Source organism: Magnolia sinica, chromosome 13, assembly GCF_029962835.1.
Source record: "Magnolia sinica isolate HGM2019 chromosome 13, MsV1, whole genome shotgun sequence".
NCBI classification, from domain to species: Eukaryota; Viridiplantae; Streptophyta; class Magnoliopsida; order Magnoliales; family Magnoliaceae; genus Magnolia; species Magnolia sinica.
In genome coordinates this window covers 9685384-9705342 of record NC_080585.1, presented here as the reverse complement: position 1 = coordinate 9705342, position 19959 = coordinate 9685384, and the positions used below count along the sequence as shown (strand labels likewise).

At 39.6% G+C, this 19959-nt stretch overlaps 1 protein-coding gene across 1 annotated transcript; it reads right to left on the bottom strand.

The window, feature by feature from the left end:
* Positions 1–902: 902 nt before the first annotated feature.
* LOC131222736 (beta-galactosidase-like) lies at positions 903–7876 on the bottom strand. The gene is made up of 19 exons (XM_058217910.1): positions 7527–7876; positions 7325–7420; positions 7128–7240; positions 6969–7035; positions 6772–6864; positions 6441–6584; positions 5904–5992; positions 5497–5602; positions 5286–5373; positions 4909–5027; positions 4661–4825; positions 4403–4578; positions 4216–4325; positions 3407–3516; positions 3200–3310; positions 3010–3114; positions 2151–2356; positions 1727–2063; positions 903–1552 (listed from the first exon to the last, which is right to left on the bottom strand). The coding sequence occupies exons 1-19, from the start codon at positions 7722–7724 to the stop codon at positions 1442–1444; spliced, it is 2544 nt and encodes an 847-aa protein (XP_058073893.1). The 5' UTR covers positions 7725–7876; the 3' UTR covers positions 903–1441.
* Between the last annotated feature and the right edge of the window lie 12083 nt (positions 7877–19959).

Here is a 19959-nt window from a genome sequence, read left to right as displayed (position 1 = left end):
ATATATATATGGGAACCAGTTCGTACGTACTACGTACGAACTTTTTTGAGAACCCATCATACGTGATGTGGATCCAAAATCTGAACCGTTCATGTGAAGCAGCACCTCCTGAAACCCCCCAAGCCCAAGTTTTACTTTGATCTAAAACTTTGATGGGCCATGAAAAATGAAAACAGTTTCCTCCCTTGATTTTCATTTCTTTTCTATGGCCCACTAGAATATTAGATCAGGGTGAAAATTTGTCACGTGAGGTTTTATGGGATTCCGCATCACATGGACCGTTCAGATTAGACACCCATGGCACGTGTGTAAAGGTGCGCACGTGCGTAGGGGAGCATGACTCTGTGTATATATATATATATATATATATATATATATATTATTTTTTACGCACACATGCACCCCCACACACTCATGCCATAGTGGGATTTCACCACCTATGGATACTCGAACCCTTGACCAGGTGTTGAAACTCCTGAGAGTCTACCACTGGAGCAAAAGGATCAAAATGGAAGTAAGCATAATTTCAGACTATCCACCGTGATTGCATTTGGAATTAAATGAACATCCAAACACACCCTTACCCAGCATTTTGGAATGAAATAAGAAATCTGCAATCCAGCTGCTCCTGTTGTGTAGTAACAGAAAATCATTAAACTACAGTCTGTAACACCATTGTATAGTTTGGCATTTAGAACACCAACTCAACCACATTCATGAACCAGAGGATGTATTTAGTTTAGCACTTTGAAAAAAAATGATGAAGGGTGCATTTGGTTGCACCAAATATTTATTTAATTTCTTGACATTTGTGCAACCAAATGCACCTATAACAAAGAAGAAACAGAAATGACCACAAGTTCATGCATCGAAATGCTTACAGCAGACTGCAATAGGAAAAAGAAACTGCAACACCTTTCAAGCACAACTTTATTAACTGTATCGATTCAATCTTACAATGATAAATCAATGACAAAAGCTTGAACCTCATAATCATTAGACTCTTCGAATCTAATAAAGCAATGAAACAAATGCTTGCACAGAAAGGGTTGATTACATGAGAAAATCCAATCCTTGCAAGCCAAGGGCTTGCAACCCCTCCTATGAAACTAGAAATTCGCACGGGAACTTGAAATCTGCGGCCCCATGTCAGCTTTACTCAAACATGATTCTTCCTTCTTCATATTACTTACAAGCGGTGTTTATCAAACAGATAATTCACGTATTTACATAAGATCTTCCTGTCACTGATCCCACCCAATCCATAGGCTTCTGTCTGCGGGGTGTGCTGGTGCAACTTCACCAATCTGCTGAAAACATTGGCCTCGATCTTGGATATTTTACCATTACTAAGAAAACCAATACTATTGGAGTGTATGTATATAATACTGAAGAAGAATACCAACGTCGTCTTTTTAACTTATTTGGGTATTTCAGCCTATTACTGGCAGATGGCCTCGACTGCGAGCTTCTTCATGACATTGGGACATGGGTCTCCCCCGAAAACTTCAGGGGATATCGTTACTGAGCACCATTGCTGCCCAATGCAGTTCTGCAACAAATCCCCACATTAGATTTCTCAAAGACGAAGATTTTTTTTTTTAAAATGCAATCTCTAACTTGGGTGTTAGTATATTGGATGTAGCATAACTATGTCAAGATTAGTTAGCCTATCTATGTTCTAGAAAGATCGGAATGGATAGAGAAATGAAACACTTAAATGTACCTTTTCAAAAGCATCGTATGATTTGTGGGCATGGCAGCTCCCCTCCTGGAAGCTTCCACATACTCCTTCTGGAGTCCCGAAGCTAGCAAACTTTATGGATGAAATCTTTTGTCCATTGGCACACCACAGATGGGCCTTCGGCCGTTGTGGCATTTCAGGTTTCCCGTAGGCCTTGATATGCCATTTCTTCAGAGTAGGCTGCCACTCAGAGACATCAGCACAAACACTTCCTACCGTCCGTTTGACCAAGGAAATCCCAGTCGGATCACCACCCCATTCCTCAAACAAAACCAGTAGATTCCCAGTCGGGTATAGCCATGAACGTGGGACATGATACCTGTAAAAACATAGTTGTCGGTCATTCCATCGAAGTTCAGGAATAAACCCCCTACGGGACCATTACTGAAAGTAATCAGCATCTTACCATCTTTGAGAGGCCTCCCCACAATTAGTTTGGCATTTCTTCTCAGTGTATGTTCCACTATAACTACATTCGTCACAAGTACCGTATGCTTTATAAGCAGGCCAATAGCGGCCAATGCTCTGACCATTTATCCATATTTGACCTTTTCCCATGCTACCCATGTCTAAAGCCAAGGGCTCGTTCCCAGCTGGGGCACTGAAGATAGTCTGAAAGCATGAAAATGGAAACGATGTTATATCAGACCTGCTTAAAACATATTTCGAAAACTCAACTCGATTTTCATCTGGGTCAGGTTGACTCAAAGACTCCACCCAAATTGACTCGATTTTAATAAAGTTCTAATATTAAAAATAAATGAATTGGTAATCATTTTTAAACTTTTTACAGGGTATAAGTAATATAAAATACTGAAATAAAAAACAATGCAATGTGTGGCACGCTGGTTAAGGCTCTCAATTCTTGTGATTCGTTAGGTTCTAGGATCAGCTCCAATTTGCTCCTCTTTCATTTCTTTGAATAAAGTGAATTCACAAGGCCAGTGACTTGGTTCAAATCACTGCCTAGTCGTGTTGAGTTTAAATAGTCTTTGGGCCAACTCGACAAGTCTTCTTAATCAGAACCAAGGTCCATGTCAGGACCAATTTCCCATGTAATTCAGCTCGAAATCGAATTGAATTGGCTGGGCCGAGTTTGGAGTCAGTGAGTTTTAGAACTATGGTTTAAAATATCGTCTCTCTTTTTGGAATTGAGAACTGTAAAAAGCAATTTGATTCTGATGTAATGATGGCCAATTTTGGAAGGAAGAAGCTCCTTTCCGGAAACAAAGGAAAATGTCTAGTTTGATGTTTTCCTTCCATACCTTGTACCATGTTAGGGGCTGCTTTTGGGCGATTAAAGATGCCCACTCGACGGAGGAACTTCCACTGAGCGAATGTAGTTGCAAAGCTTCACCTTTCAAACCAACCTGCACAGGAAAATCAAAATTACTTGGTTGTGAAACCTTTTAGAAGTCGATGGAAACAACCAAAGAGGATGAGAACGGCATGAACCTTGTACGACCATTTCTGCCATGACAAATCTCTTCTCCCCTCATTGAGACCGTTCAACATAACTGGACCGAGAACCCCAGCATTCCATGTCTCAAAATGTGTCCCCACGTTCTAAAAATCAATCGCAATTGCAAGTCTTATAAGAAATTCTCAACAACTAGAATGCTAGATGCTGTTAAGGACATTCAGCAAGGATATTGAACTAACCGGAAGGCCAACAGCTATGCTTAGAACTGAGATCTTGTTATTGCCAGCTCTCAGATTCACATTGCCAGTAAATGTTAGTTTTGGATTATCTAAACTCCCATAAACAGTCCCTGCCAAAAAAAGAAAGGCAAAAGCTCTTGAAAACATGCATTCTCAGCTGAATTGTAGTTTGCATAATTTTATAAGGGCCTATTTGGATCCTTGTATTGATCAATCCTAGATTGGCCAATACATGCATTTTAAACTAATTTTTTACACCAATGCAGTTTAAAGTGCATGTTTGGCCAATCTTGGATAGACCAATACAAGGATCCAAACAGGCCCTAAGGGTACTGTTGGAAGTACCGTGTGAGATGGGGCAGCCGTGATGCTTTTCTGGCAACATAACATTTTGTTCATTTCAAGTGGCACTTGAAATGAAAGAAATATCAGTTCAGGCCAAAAAGCGGAACTGATACCCATTAATTGAGGTTTGGTTTTTTGCACTACCCAAACGCACTCCATTAGGGCACGCAAAAGGGGCTTCCTGCAAATGGGCTTTTCAAGCCTTCTTTTTCAGTTGATTTGCCGAAAACCAATCTGATTGGCTTTGTCGAGTCGGATTTTTAGCGACTATTTCGTTGAGTGAGGGATCAGACGGGGGTTTGCAAAGTGCGTCCGAACGCACACCACCAACTTTGGTTTGGCTCAAAATGGCGTTTAGGCCTCAAGAGTCCCTTTCGAGGGTGTCCAAATGGTACTGAAGGACTCGGCTGAAAATCAATATGGAGGGGTTACTTCAAAATGCTAACTATTCCATGAAAACCAACCTGATAATTCACCATTGATAAAGACATGCAAAGCGTGGCCTGCTGATAACACTGAAAGGACAGGGTATTCACCCTTCTTCAAAAACCCTTCATCTGGGTCTATTGTGACACTGGAGTTAAGAGGGAGAGGAGTTAGTACTGGAGAGCTGCTTTGTTTGTGAAGATCTCAAAGAGGTGGGCTACTCACTCTGTTGTGTACCACAGATAATCTGTAACATCTCTTGTAACATTTATCTGCTCCAACAGCCCATCCACCGTCATCGAATCATCGTTGTAGGAGGCAGTCTCTTCGTTGTATGTGACCCAAGAAAAGCCATCACTATTCACTGGCGTCATTATCATCTGGGATGTCTGAACGGCAACCTGTATAGAGACTTGATAAGCATGAGTCATTTGACAATACCAAAAAAACATGCTGTGCACAATTCACCAATATCTTCCTCACCCTTGCAGTGTTGAAAACTGTGTTTTTGCAGTCGGGAAGGATGCTGATGGACCAAGGAGGAAGATTGTAGTGCATGCCTCGGAATGCCACTTTCACGAAATATTTTGAGTCATAGTTTGCAAGGAATGCAGCGCAAGCTCCTGATTTTGACTCAAAGACATGAGACTGCAGGCCAAAGATTAAGGGTCAGTCCAAAACTATCTAAGACCCGAATGTTTGCAAACGACATGAAAAGGATTTAGCCCCACCTCTTGATAATTCCCGAGTGACGTCACTGTGGGATCAGCAGAAACTAAGGCGGATTCGCACATCTTGATGGCCCTGTGCAGATCTTTCAAATGGCCCCACTTGGGTTGCCTTACTAGCCCTATGAATGGAAAGAAAACAAAAGTCAGCGAAACAGACATATAACATATTTTCTACACAATTCAACCATGACATGACTATATCAGGAGTTCCTATCAAGTGTAATTTAAAAAACTAGGACTCTGAATAGAAAATTACTCTTCTCATATATGTAATCTAAAGAGAAGTGTAGGCTCCTTCTCTATTACTTCCAGCATGTTGAATGGGGAAAGTGTTGGATAAATGATTTCAACAGATGCACGCACAAGATTCAACATACCATATTCATCGATTGGTGCATCGTAGTCATAGCTCGTGGCAATAAAAGGACCACCAGCCGTTCGGCCAAAATTGGTTCCTCCATGGTACTGAAGTGGGCAAGAAAAGATAAAATCTGGTTATGGTTCCAAGTTACATTGCTAGGAATCTGATTCTGAATTGAATTGATCTACAATTAATATTCATTAGTTGGATTGAAGCTGAAAACTAACCATGTAGTAATTAATAAATGACCCCCCTTTCTGTATAAACTTTGCAACAGAGAATGCCATATCTTCAACTGGCCGGTGTGGAACAGGACCCCCAAATCCTGTAAACCTGCAAATGTGATTTAAAAAATGAGAAGACGGGAAGGATAATCAGCTAGTGAAAGCCTTATTGAGCTAAAAATAGCTCCCTGGTTCTAAATGAATTAGAAATGTGACCCCTGACAGGTATTGAATTCAGCAGATTTCAGGAGCAACCATGGTTTGATGTATCGTCCAAAATCAATGTTGCCCATGTATGACGCAACTGTATCAGCCCATATTGACCCAAAACAGCCTAATACAGTGGTGATAACCCGTATTGGTCACCAAAACCGATTTGCAAACCTCAGTATATACAAGCAAACAATTACCAGCCAGTCCAGGCTTCAGTCCACATCTTGGGTTTATAATCCTTGTTGGGTGAGAAGTAGTCACAATAGAAACCATTGCAGGTGTTTATCTGTTGCAAAATACAGAAAGGAAAGAAAATTACAGACACGCCAATACGAAGAAACCAAATCCTATATGTGCACAAATTCTCATCAGCAGTTCCAAAACAAATTCACAAGAAACAGCAATTTTTTTGCCTCCGATTCTCAACACTCTAATGCAACCAATATAAGGAGAAGAACAACAGCAGAATACTATGATTGTTTCTAACAGTTGAAAGTTCTGAAACGGATAGGAAGCTAAATGCAGGATGAAAACAAAACAGGTATGGATGACTCGCAAAGTGAAAAACTGGGCCAGCCATGTGAAATGAGATAACAAACATGGGCTCCATAGCCACACCAGACACACTCATATGAGTGGGACCTCAATTACTAAAACCACAGTGAAAGGAAGCACCAACAAAGGCTGCAGGAAAAGAGGAAAGAGTAAAAGGGTTAGAGGGAAGAGGCACTTACAATAGGATCAGGTGCATCATCTTGCTTGCACATGATCCATGGGACGCCAGTCCCGAGATCGACAGCCATTTTCGCGGCCCACTCCGTGTATGCCCGACCAGGAGCACCAATCTCCCATTCTACAGGCCCATATTCGTTCTCTATCTGTGATCAAATGAGGAAAGGGGCCCATCAGTTTCTCGATACAACAGCCGATCGATGAAATTAAGAAAGAAACGGCCTAAATGAAAACCAACAACGATTCATGTGTGTGGACGGGTAAAACGACACAAACCCAATTCGGAAAAGAGAAAAAGAGGGCTAAAACCAATCAGGTAATGAGTCCATTCACCTGAGACAGAATAATCGGGCCGCCTTGTGTTTCGAACAACTCCTCCGCCTTCATCATCTCCACAATTTTCTTGGTAAATCCGGCCATGGCCGCCTTCATGACAATTCACCCATTAAAAAAATCAACATCATTTTAAAAAATAATAATAATAATCCAAAAAGGTACGATTAAAATTTTTAAAAAAAAAAAAACCCAACCTTGAAAGGCTCATTGTCTGTTCTGAAACTAATGCCTGGAACGTATTTCAGCCAAACAGGGAACCCTCTGAGGAAAAACAGATAAATTAAAGTCCAAATCCATAACATTTCAAAAGATTTTTAAAAATAGATTCTTAATAAATGGGTTTTTCTAATTACCCAAAATTCCATTCCGCACAAGCATAGGGCCCAATCCTGAGATGAACATAGAGGCCTGCTTGTTTTATCAGCTTGATGAATCGAACCAAATCATACCTTCCCTCAAAGTAATACTACAAAATAAGAAAAACCCAAAAAATCATTTTAAATAAATAAAATTAAAAAAACCCAAAAAAAAAAAAAAATGCATTTCATACCTTGCCAGGAGAAGGTTCATGACCATTCCAGAAAACATAGGTTTGTATAACATCCAAGCCACCATCTTTGGCTTTTTGAATAAGATCAGGCCACATCTACAACCCACCAAAACCCAATTAAAAATTTTAAAAAAATGAGCTGAAAATGGAAAAGGCAAAGATACCCAAGATCCACATTTCCATAAAAATTGCAGCTTTTTACCTCAGGAACACTCCTCGGGTAGTGGATGGAGCCAGAGATGAGAATCCTCCTCTGCCCATTTACGATTATAGCCTTTTTGTCATATGAAACAGAGCATGTGACTGAGGGCAGAGATGTAAATAACAGCAAGGTGGTAATACTCGACACCAATAGCAAGAATCTGCTGTTGGTGCTGCCCATTAGCAGTTTCAACTCCATGACCAGCTGCTGAAAGCTAAGAGATTTTTTCTTCCCTTCTTTTGAGAGATAGAGAGAGAATAAAACAGCTGTTATACGGTTTTTTTTTGTTTTTTTTTTCTGGTTTTTTGCTTTTTCTCTTTTGAAAGGAGAAGAGAAGCAGAGAATGAGTGTGGGTTGGGTTTGGGATTGCAGAAAAATGGAGCTTTGCAACCCCTTTTAAAAGCCACGAAGAGTAAGTAGGCTATGGAAGGAAAGTGGGCCCCACTTCGGAAGATTGCCTAGAGCGTGGTTCCCATCGTTCCTAGATCCAAACCATTCAAATGATGGTCTTCACTGTCGATGGCCAAAGAACTCTCCTTAATTGATAATGCCCTTTTTCGCTGGATGAGTTTGAACCGTTGATGTATCTTCTCTATTAACCGTCTACTTGCCTACCACCTATGGAATGGTCACGATTCCTCATATTTTTTTTTAAAAAATAGTAAGTGGACCATCCATGGCAGGAGCCGTAGTATCAACGGCTTGGATCACCGAACAATGCGCCCCACTAATACTACAAAGTGAAAACCGGCCGAGCATCATATGATTCCAGATTACTGTTATGGCCAGCTTTCTCCGACGTGGATCCTCATCCAATTAGGTATTTGTCCACGTTTTTCTTAATTATTGTTTTTTTCATTTTTTAACGGTGAGGATGATAGAGAACGAAAATCTGGAATTGGGAAGGGTAAAAAAGCGCGGGTAAAATGAAAGAGGATCTTAAAATTCGTAGTTTGCGGGACCACCATCCAAGAAACTAGCAATGAATGGACGGGTAAGATAAAAAGCCAACACACTCAACGCAGCCCGTACTATGAGCAACCCCGGTTGCTGACCAGGGCCCATGTGCGAAGGACTTTAGGACTGCGATTTTAGGTAGTCCTACCTACTACCAGAACCAGGACTCCGGTTCATGGTTATGGATCCGAGTGCGTTGGGCGCCAATTACTAAATTGAGGCAGCTCATACATTGGACGCCCCACACCAGCGAGTCAATCCTGACCGTTGGTATTGCTAGGCCGTTGTGGAACAATGACTTCATTATCATTAACATCTGTTACTTGTTCACCGGAAGAACGGTTGAAAAAAGCCGGTGGTCGAAAATTCAACAGGAGAGATTGATGGATAAGATGGTCGATAAGTCTAACGTTATTAAGATCCATGAAGTATGATCTAATCGTTTGTACGGTCCAGATTTAAGTGCATGCGAGCCATGGGCATGATGGACGAGTTGAAACCATTCAATAATTCGTGGCAAACACACACGTTAGTGTTGTCAAATACGAAAAGTGGCGTCCAGGATTTACTTATTTTAATCCTCGTGTCAGATAAGATTCCAATCTACGGTCGGAGGACAGCGTGGCGTCATTTTATATTTTTACAAGACTTAATATGTGCGTTTTACACCACTTTGAAAATTATCCTTAACTCACTCCAAAATACAAATGACCCACTATCAAAATCATCCAATATCATCCATTGAATTTTAACACGTTTTGGACGGCCTGGATGAATATAGATACATGCCAAGTGTATGCTGGAACTGGATCCAGTCACCACTATGCTGAGAAACGAATACAGTGTTCTAGTGCGTGGAGATTAATTCGATGTTATTTTCGGGTGTTCGTTTTGCCTCCATCGCGACTCAGGATCCAACGTATAGCCAGCCGCTGAGGCCCACATGCTAAGATACTCCGATGATCTGAACTGTTCATGTTATCTCTACTATCGTAATTAATCTATTATCTTATAAGAAAACATCATTAAAGATCCTAACTTTCGATTTTTAGAGTTGAATGCCAACCATTGAAAATTTTCTTTTCATTGTTGATCACATTATCTGTTCCAGTTAAAATTCTTCGTGTGTCTGTCACAGGACATATTCCAAAACACGGACGGTTCAGATTGTTGGAATACTTGGCATGTGGGCCCCGTAGTAGCTACCTACGCTGTATTATAAATCAGGACAGAGGCAAAACGAACTCAATTTTGGTTCCATCGCAAGAGGTGACAGATTTCTGTAAGATTGCGAGTGAACGACGGACGTGGATTGCGTGCTGGCTCTGCTAGACGGCGCTATTGGTCGATGCTCTGTGGCCCCAACCGAGATGTAGGTGTTTTATCTACGCCGTCCAGCCATTTTTACAGATCATTTTAGTATTCATAGCGAAGATGAGGCAGATCCAACTCTCAGGTGGACCCCACCAAAGGAAAATAGGGTGATTGAACGCTCACCATTAAAAACTTCCCGGGGGGCCACTGTAATGTTTATTCGTCATCCAACCTATTGATTAGTTTACATAGACGTGGATGAAGGGAAAAAACAATTATAAGGCGAGGAAAATTTTTTAACGGTGGGCATTCGATCACTACTGTTTCCTGTGGTGTGGTCCTCCCGAGTTGGATCCAGCTAATTTTTGGTATAATGCACTAAAATGATCTTTCAAAGTGGATGGACGGCATAGATAAAACACATACATTATCGTGGGGCCCACAAAGCACCGACCAGTAGCGACCGAGGGACTGCGTAGTTGAAAGACTGTCACGGGTTCAATGTACTGGCTCTACTGATGAGCAGTGAAAAAAGATGAAAACGTTGATGCTCCGGCAGCGTGTAGGGGATGATACGCAGGCACTTACAAACTTACACAGAAATTGCTACTTATGGTCAGTTTGGATGTATGATGAACAGGAAAAAAAAAGATTATTTGATTGTCTGACCGTCGGATTGGTGGACATTTATTGGACGGTTAAAAATGAAAGACTTTAATGGTCTTGTTTAAATAAACAAACATCGAGCAATCAAAGGTTAGGATTGTCCAGCCAGTCTGATCTTGGAGCTCTGGCTTAGTGACGGTGTGCTTTGTAATTTTGTACAGTTTGCATTGAGCTAACGTATGCCACACATGCAATTTCTAAGTGCCTGAGTATCAAGAATCATACGGTGCCTTAGTATCATATAAGCTAACGCTCCCCGCCAAAAGAATTTCATCCCATGGTCTGGTTTGGTAGTTCATTAAAATGCTACTTTAGGTGGTCTCGCGGCCCAGGTTAATGAAAACGATGGGTCCCGTGACCCAGCTGGCGTACAATGTTAGAAGTTTTTGTGAGCTCATATACGTCTATAACCGTGCCCATCCATATGCAAGCATCATGCTAATCAGGCAAATGTGTGTCGATCCAAGATTTCCATCAGGTGGGCCATGGTGATTTGATCATCTGCTTAAAAGATCAGGTCATTTCCTCTGGTGGGCCACAGTAAAAAAAATAGACGGATAAAATTGTTTTTTTCTAGCCATTCATTTGTTCTGCAATCTACGGCTCACTTGGGGTGTAAACCAGCATGATTTTATGTCAGAAGATCTATTTGGTACACGACACATGGAAATACCGTGGTGGTCTTACCGTTTGTACCGAGTAGAGCTCTAGAGGTACCTAAATCAGTACGAGAGTGGACTACCGTACCTTTTACAATCCGTTTTTAAAAAAAAAAATAATAATTTACAAAAGAGCATGTGGTGGTGCTTCTTTTTTGCATCGTGACCTCTCAGCTGCCAGGTCGCGGATTGCCTGTGCCCGGGGCAACAGGAAGCTCCTGTGGTCGGAAGCTGTGTGGGGCCCACAGATTTCCGGGTTAAATCCACTCCGTCCATCAGTTTTTAAATACCACAATAGGATGATTCTACCAACATCAGGTAGGTCCAAAACTTGTGTGAGCCACACCACACCAACGGAGGGAACGGAAGCGCCCACCGTTGAAACCTACCTGGAGCAGACCATGATGTTTATATGCTATCCAAACCGTTCATAGGGTTATTAACACTCAGATAAACCGTAGGAAATATCATTATCCTGATACAAAACTTCTATGCCCCCCACAAAATTTCCAATGGTGGGCGTTCAATCCCATCTGTTTCATGTAGTGTGGCCCACAGGATTTTTTATCTGTTTAATTCTTAGAATATATCCTTTTGTGATCTTGAAAAACTGATGAACGGAGTGGATTAGTCACCGGCATCTCTGTGGAACCCACACAGCGTTCGACTACAGGAACTTCCTGTGCGCGGGTGCACAGTTCATCCGCGTCCATCCCGGCCTGGGCTCTACTTTCCGGAGTCACACACGTGCCGTTCAAGTGTATTGAGATGGAATACAAGCCGTTCATCATGCGGGCCCACCATCTGTACTGTGTATTGTAAATCAGGCCCGTTCGATCATCAGATTGGCCACATATTTACGTTGAATTTGAGCCGTAGGGCAAGTTTTTTAACCGTCCATCGTGTCCATACAGGAGCCACCACCCCAAATGGGTACAACACTATGATAGTGATGATTTTCGTAGGGCTGGTTCGAGTCTACTTGACCCGCCGACCGACCACTTGATTGTTGGGCCATGGTTCATTCAAAGTGCATCCACCAGATGGACGCTATAGATTTCCCACATGCATGCTACATTGGTACGTGTGGGGAGAAATTGAAACTTACCCATGGAGAAATGCTCCAGCTATAGTGCTCCTAGTTGCACTGTGACATTTAGACAGTCCCATCCATTGATCTAGACTGTTCACCAGATTCAACACACTTTTCCTCGGTTACCATGAAATCATCACACCGTTTCGAAAAATATTAACCATTGATCAATGGCCTTAAACATGGACGATCCAAATCATTCACATAAAAATAGTTCATTTCAACAATTTGATCCATCCATATGTTAGGGACCATCATGAATTGCTTATATTTCTAAAGAATCACTTTTGTTAGGCAGCTGTGACAACCCAATCCATGGCTTGGAATAAAGGATGGCTAGAGATAAACAGGCCAAATCAAGGACGGATTAGATCATCCAATCAGTGGGATTTTTTACTGACAGCCCATGAATTGATTTCTGAACTTTATGGACGGTTTAGATTGATCGATTGGAACGTGCAACCAATCAAGTTTTCCCACTAATCTTAAAATGCCATTTGATATCTTCTAAATCCTGCTTTACTCATTCAGCCTCATGTGGGTTAGATTTAAGACACGTGGCTTGTGGCCAACTAACGAATGGCTGAAATAGGAAGTAGTTTGTAACAAGGACACGCATGCTTTTATAACGGGGAAGAAAATTCTTTAAAATGGCCACACTTGATATTTTGTTGTTAGCTTGTGGGACACAATGCATGCCGATCCTAACAAGCATTCCAAAATTCAATTTTCAAATCCCATTGTTAAATGTCCATCAAGGAGGGAATCTCTGTACACATCTAAAATAGGTTCTAGCTTAGATATTTAAGCTTGGGTCTGTTTGGTTTTCAATTTCCCTGATGAAATTATTGTAATTCCTACACCTTCCCAAATGTGATAGTGATGGGTTTTGTTTGAAATTATACATCTCTAAACTTGAAGGTAAAGCTGTGGACCGTATCATGTTGTATGTGACTTATCCATGCCATTCAGCCTTTCTACCATCTTATTTTCAGGATGAGCCAAAAAAAATGAGGATAATTCAAAGCTCAAGTTGTCAACACAGTAGGAAATGATGGAAATTGAACATCTATGGTTGATAAGTTCCTGAGGGTCCCAAAGTTTTGAATCAAGTTGATATTTATATTTGAATCTGGATACTCTGCTTGCTAGAAGTAGGAAAATCTTGTTTTCCTACATCATGATCCGTCCACATCATCATTGACCATGTTAGAGCACTGCTGCATTAAATGCCATGTGTGAGCTCAGCCAGAAAACTACTTTTAAAAGTGGATATTACATAAACCACTATTTCCTATAGTGTGGTCTACTTGAGCTTTGAATCTTTTTAATTTTACTTTCATGCTTTAAAATATTATAGTTAAATGGATGAACAACATACATTACCGTTGGGCCACTATTTTAATGAGGCCCTTTCCCAATCAGTTTCCGAGGTCAAAGAGTTCCATCTCTTTACAAACATAAGTAACAAGTACCAATGACCCATTTTGGTTATTTGGAAGAATTCAATATGTATAGATTTATTTTTAGATTTTGTCCATTGCACCCTCTCTATTAACAGAAAGACAAATAGCACATTCATATGGTTTTCTGAATAATACCTTCCATTTTCTAATTTTGGACAGAAAATCCAACCATAATCAGGTTAACAAAATCTCTATGAAAATGACAGTATCACATCTCTCTTTAATCACTAAAACCCTAGGCTCTCCTCTTTTCTTAACCCTAGACTACGGGATTAAAAGGTGTTTTAATTTCCCGTGGTCAACATTAAAAATGTAACTTCTATAAAAAGGTTTGGTCATGTTGCAGATGAATGTTAGCCACATTATAGTATTTGACCAGAAATGAAAAACAGAAGGGATTATTTGGAAATACGCATTACGGAGGGTGTTATTTGTTTTTAGGCTAAAAGGGAGGGTGCTATCTGTTAAAAACTGTTTAAAAAATCAATAACGGTAAAGCATGCAGGTTATAAGGAAGGAGGGTGCTATCTGTCAAAATCTGTTTAAAAAATTAATAACAACAAAGCATGCAAGTTACAGGGAGGGTGCTATCTGTCAAAATCTGTTTAAAAAATTAATAACAATAAAGCATACAAGTTATAACTGAATCCCTGCCTTCTATAGGATAGAAAGGTGTTTTCCCATTGTCAACAATAAAACCCTAACCGTGATAACAAGGTTTGGTCATGTTGCATATGAATGTTAGGCGCACTGTAATTTTTTTATTAGAAATGAAAAATATATGGGTTTGTTTGAAAATAGACACAAGGAGGGTGTTATCTGTCAAAACCTATTTGAAATTAACTTTAAAAAAAAAAAACAAAAACAAGAAAGCATGTAAGTTATAACTGAATTGCTTGTTATCTTTCATCTTTGTACAGAAAAATTCTTAGATAAAGAGGCTATACATGGAGAAAAATGGGCCTTTTTATGTGTTCCTTCTTAGTGCAGCACTACAAGCATGGTGCCATAAACATAAACTTAGTGGTGACTTTTACACATTATGCGCATTTTAGGGCTTGATTCCTATGTTGGTTCAGCACCATTTAGAAAATGATTTTGACTCTTTAACTGTCCAAATGATATTATTTTACAATAACCCATTTAGTCTAGATAGCCGACTAAAATGTGATGGAGCATAGCTGAAAATTAGACTTAAGTTGATGGTATTAACCCATTTAACTTTCAACACCGATTCAATAGCCATGAATTCTGAATGATTTGATGGTCTAGGTAGTTGTACATCAGTGCCACGTGTGGTGATGAGTTGCCACCAACTTCAAAATTGAGATGAAATAACACAGTCGTGTGTCCAACTAGTTGGCATGTGAGGAGTATTTGTATGACATTTTGCGGTCCAGCATGGTTGAAAAATTAGGTTGATCCAACCATTAAATGCATTCCACATGAATATAGAGTTTTTAGGGGTGGTTGTTCGTTACCCAACCTAATAGCTATATCGACCTAATTTTTGGAGCGTCTCATTTTCTTGGTGGGGGCAACCATGCCAAATTTGTAAAATGTTATGCAAATACCATACTGGCCCAACGCGCCAACTAGTTTGACTTGCAATTAGTTGCGTGTAAGCATCTCACAACTATATGTGTGTGTAGTAATGCTTACTCAAAACTAACTAGCATGTGGAACCACCAAGGTGTTTATATAACATATTGCCTCTCCATTAAGATTATTCTATTATGAAAATAAAATGCTCCAGAAATCAAGTTGATCTAGATATTAGGTGGGGCACGTCATAAGAAATCTTGAAATAACACTTAAAAATTTTCATATTCACATAGAGCATCCCATTTACACGTTGGATCATCTTAATTTTTGGGTATCTTATTTTTATGGTGGGACAACCTTGTCAAACGGACAAGACATCATACAAACAACATGGTAGCCCCCACACACCACTTAGTTGGATATACAACTAGTTGCATCTAAGCATTTTTCATATACATGTGTGTGTGTTTATACCTATTTTTAACACGCTTACAAAGATCGCCATGAGACTTGATTCTGACTGAGTAATGAATAAACAACCATCTCACACATTATAATCGTCCCGCTACAAACCTCGGTGCCGATTAGACAATGAACAGATCATCCTCTTTTAAGCCGATCATAAAGGCTATTATTATAAAAATTATTAATAAAAGAACACTTTTACCTTAAATCTTCTTCCTCTATTTTATTATTGAATTTCGATAACAAATCACACTAAAAGAACAATTCCTTAAGTAGTAGATTTACATTTATTCATACAAAGTAAAAAGAATCCATTCAAAAGGTTTAGCCTCCTACCCTTTCATAAACTACCTGAACATAGTGTAATTTAAGTGGTTAAAAGGATTCTTAAACATGTGTCTAATCTCCAATCTATCTGAACACCAATAACTCAATCAATCCTCGAGTCAAGCAAACTCTAACATACATGCATATCATACTTACATACGAAAATTCAATCCAAGCCCTAGACTAACTTGATCAAATTAGAGTGCAAAACAATATATATACATATGAATTCTAACATATCTTTATTAAAAACATTAGTTGCACATTTTATCAAAAGCAACTGTTTCATTAAAAGTAGATTTCAACAATGACAAGTTGCATACAGGGTTGCGTAATATAGATTCTAGATAATTGATCACTTGGGTCCTACATTGGAATGGACCATGCCCTAAAAACCCTACCAACTTGTCCAAATAGAGTGCAATTTAAGTCGCTGAAAGGACTTTGGATCATGTGTCCAATCTTCAATATTACCAACAACCCAATCAACCCCCGAATCAGGCAAACTCTAACACACCTCCTCCGTATCATACTCACTTATGAAAATCCAATCCAAGGCGTATGACCCAACTTGATTGAATTAGTGCAAAACAATATATATATATATATAGCATATCTTCATTAGAAACATTAGTTGCACATTATATCAAAAGCAACTATTTCTTGCAAGCAGATTTCAACACTGACAAGTTGAATACAGGGTTGCGTAATATAGATTCTAGATAATTGACCACTTGGGTCCCACTTTGGAATGGACCATGCTACCAACTTGTCAAATCAAAGGATCAATCATGAGACTCTTTGTTTAGTTTTAAGTGTGAACCGTTGACGTGTTTGTCTTCTCATCCTTCTATCTGTAATCTACTAGAGTAAAGGTTAAGATTCTCCCGTCCAAAGTATTTTTGGCCCATGGTCTATCCAACATGGGACAAAACATGTCAATACACCGAATGACCCATCTGTGGGGCCCATTTTCCAGAATATAAAACCTTTATACACCGCCCAATGAAATACCTTCAACTTTAAACCCATGGCACATAAAAATTAAGATGGCATGATTAGACACTACCACTCATCTTCACCAACCACATGTATGCTTTAAGCCAACGCATGGCTAAAAGCATAGCATGGATATAATAATCTAGAGCTAAAACCACTCTAAATTATATTAGTCGTTGATCTTTTTGTGAAAGGAACCCTTTTTTTAAATATATTTTTTTAAATGATTTTTTTTTTTTAATGTGTTTTTGTATGTATTTAGTCGGTGGCGATTATCTAATATATAAAGGAATCATGTATTAAAATTTCAGCGCGTTCTCTATCCGTATGATCATGGATCATGGCCCATCTGCTGCATTATGGTTTTATATGAAATTTTCAGTAATCTGGATCGTTAAATGTCATCCAAATGAAAAAGTAAGTGTGGTATTAGACCATTATTTACAATGAAAGAGTATTCTTCTAGATTATAAGTAGGATTTTGTTTTGTTTTCTCACGTTCCTAGCAATGGGGTTGCTAATCCTTTTTCATAGACTCCGGTCCACTAATGTAAAGGCCCGATCTGGCCCTTTCAGTTTGGAAAATCCCCCTCTGCCTACGAGGGATTTTGACATAAAGTGAGTTGCAGACAGTTTCATGGTCAAGATGAATCAAAACAGGCCCAATTGACAACATAAGTGATCCAGACCGTCAGAACTTAAAACAGACATATCTCGCAAATCAGAATGAGCTATCGGACGTACCATATATAATTTTGGGGTAGGCCGAGCTACTTTAGCCACCCAACCCTACTACATCGGGTTGCCTATACCGAATTTACGAAATACCATCAGATCTACCGTCAAATTCATGTTTTAATTTCATTTTTAATATTTATAATGAGTTTTAGTTTGCCTATAAATCTTCATCTGTCAGCTTTAGGAGTTATGCCCAACATGAAAAGTGCTTAGAATAATTAGGAGAATAGCTTGATGAAGCTAAACAAGACACTTACCATTTTTGACCGAAAACCATGTGCACTAGTAGGAATCACAACGGCATCTAAAATAGTAAGTTTATTATTTATAGTAAGCTACGAATTCTAGGAGTTTTAGTTGTAGTTTAATTTTAGAACTTTTTCCATGACTTAACATCCCTATTTAAATAGGTGTAATCTTGTTTTTAATCATCAATAAAATTATTTTGAATATTTTAAAATTATTTATATTCTCTTTTCCTCATGGATTGGACGTTTCTCTACGAGGAGTTTAGAGAAATTTTGTAGATTCAGAACAATTATCCCCCTAGGAAGATGGTGCTTGACCGATCCCTACCACGAACGGCTAGGATTTAGAGGGTCTCATGCACATTGATCCATCAGTATGAACTCTAATTGAGCTATTTGATGCTATGATTACGTTCAAGGAATTTATGATAGTGGGCCCCACCAACCAACTATTGTAATCATGTGGCTAAGATTACTAATTATCATTAGTGTCGAATGTGTACATATGCATTAACAATGAGAGAAAATAAGAAGCTTTTGCTTTCAAGAATCAAAGAGAAGTGATTTGAAGGTTTACTTGCCGGGGAGAGGAAGGGAGAGGAAAAGGCAATGAGCCACACGTCTCCGTTGTCCGTTTTAGTGCAAGAAGTACAAAAGAGCTTCCATGGATCCGCGTGGCAATGCGTTGTACCATCAAAGAGCCCAATGGGGCATTGTCCAAGGTCGGTCTGTGGGCCCATGGTGTTGTACCATTGATGTGATGGCTCCCATTGTGAAAGGCCCATGGACCTAAACTCTACCAGATTGAAAGATCCTAGCCATTGAATGATTAGGCTATTTTTGTCTGATATGGATGGACTTTTTTATTTCTAATTTCTATATGTTGACTACCAGCGGAAGAGTTATGGTGCTTGGATGATCCATAGTGGGCCCATCATATAAAAGATCTGGATCACTAAAAGATTGGCCCCATCTGGACAAACTAAAGACCGTAAAATACGGACTCAGATTCGATAGTGACCCCTCCATTGGTCAGCGATGTGGGCCTACATGATGTATTTGTTTTATCTATGCCGTCCATTCATTTTATCAACTCATTATAGTTTATGAACCTCAAAAATTAGGAAAATCCTAATCTCAGATGGACCACACAACAGGAAATAGTGGTGATTAAATGCTCACCAATAAAACCTTCCTAAGTTCACTGTAATGTTTATTCACCGCAAATATCAACTTAATCCAAAGCTTACAATAAGCTTTTAATGGTGGGCATTCAATCATCACAGTTTCCTGTGGTGTGGTCTACTTTGTGTTAAAAATTAGTGGTTTTTAAAATAATAAAAATGAAAATTTGAATCTTTTAAATTTTCAGGATTTTCCCACCAAAACGCTTTTTAAATTTTTTGAATTAAAAAGTGTGGTGTGTGTGCTTTGTCCCACATTAGAAATGTGAAAAAAAAACTTTTGTGGTTTATATGTGGACTTGTGAAGAGTATTCGTACTTAGAGTTTTTGGAGGAGATAAAACACGGATTGTGTGAACACACGCATGCGCGCGGGCGAGCACAGGCGTGGGCGTGAGCAGTGTGGCTGTAGTGACGCTAGATGGCGCACTTTGCACTTCGCACATGTCGCAGAGTGGTCACTCCCTCGCAACCTTACGTGAGATGGTGCGATGGGTCTGGTCAGAGTCTTAGGGCGGGATGGATCTGAAAATCTAAAATGAGCCTGGGTTTTATAGGTGACTGAGAACAGTTGGATCTTAAATCGAAAATGTCCAGCCTTTTCTAAAAACAGATGGCTACCTTGAAAGCCACAACGGTTCGAAAACGGACAAGCTAGGATGATCCAACGATCAGATCTTCTGATCTGACGACCAGAAACGTCTGGGATTAATGGAAAACGGCCAGAAACGTTTTTCAAATGTTCTGAACCATTGAATACCACACAGCAACGG

Excerpts from the sequence above, each read along its gene's own strand:
- LOC131222736 (XM_058217910.1), bottom strand. The coding sequence starts at position 7,724 with ATGGAGTTGAAACTGCTAATGGGCAGCACCAACAGCAGATTCTTGCTA. Across the intron at positions 4,826-4,908 it reads CACTCGGGAATTATCAAGAG|TCTCATGTCTTTGAGTCAAA; the intron begins GTGGGGCTAAAT and ends TTTGGCCTGCAG. Across the intron at positions 3,517-4,215 it reads TATCAATGGTGAATTATCAG|GGACTGTTTATGGGAGTTTA; the intron begins GTTGGTTTTCAT and ends TTTTTTTGGCAG.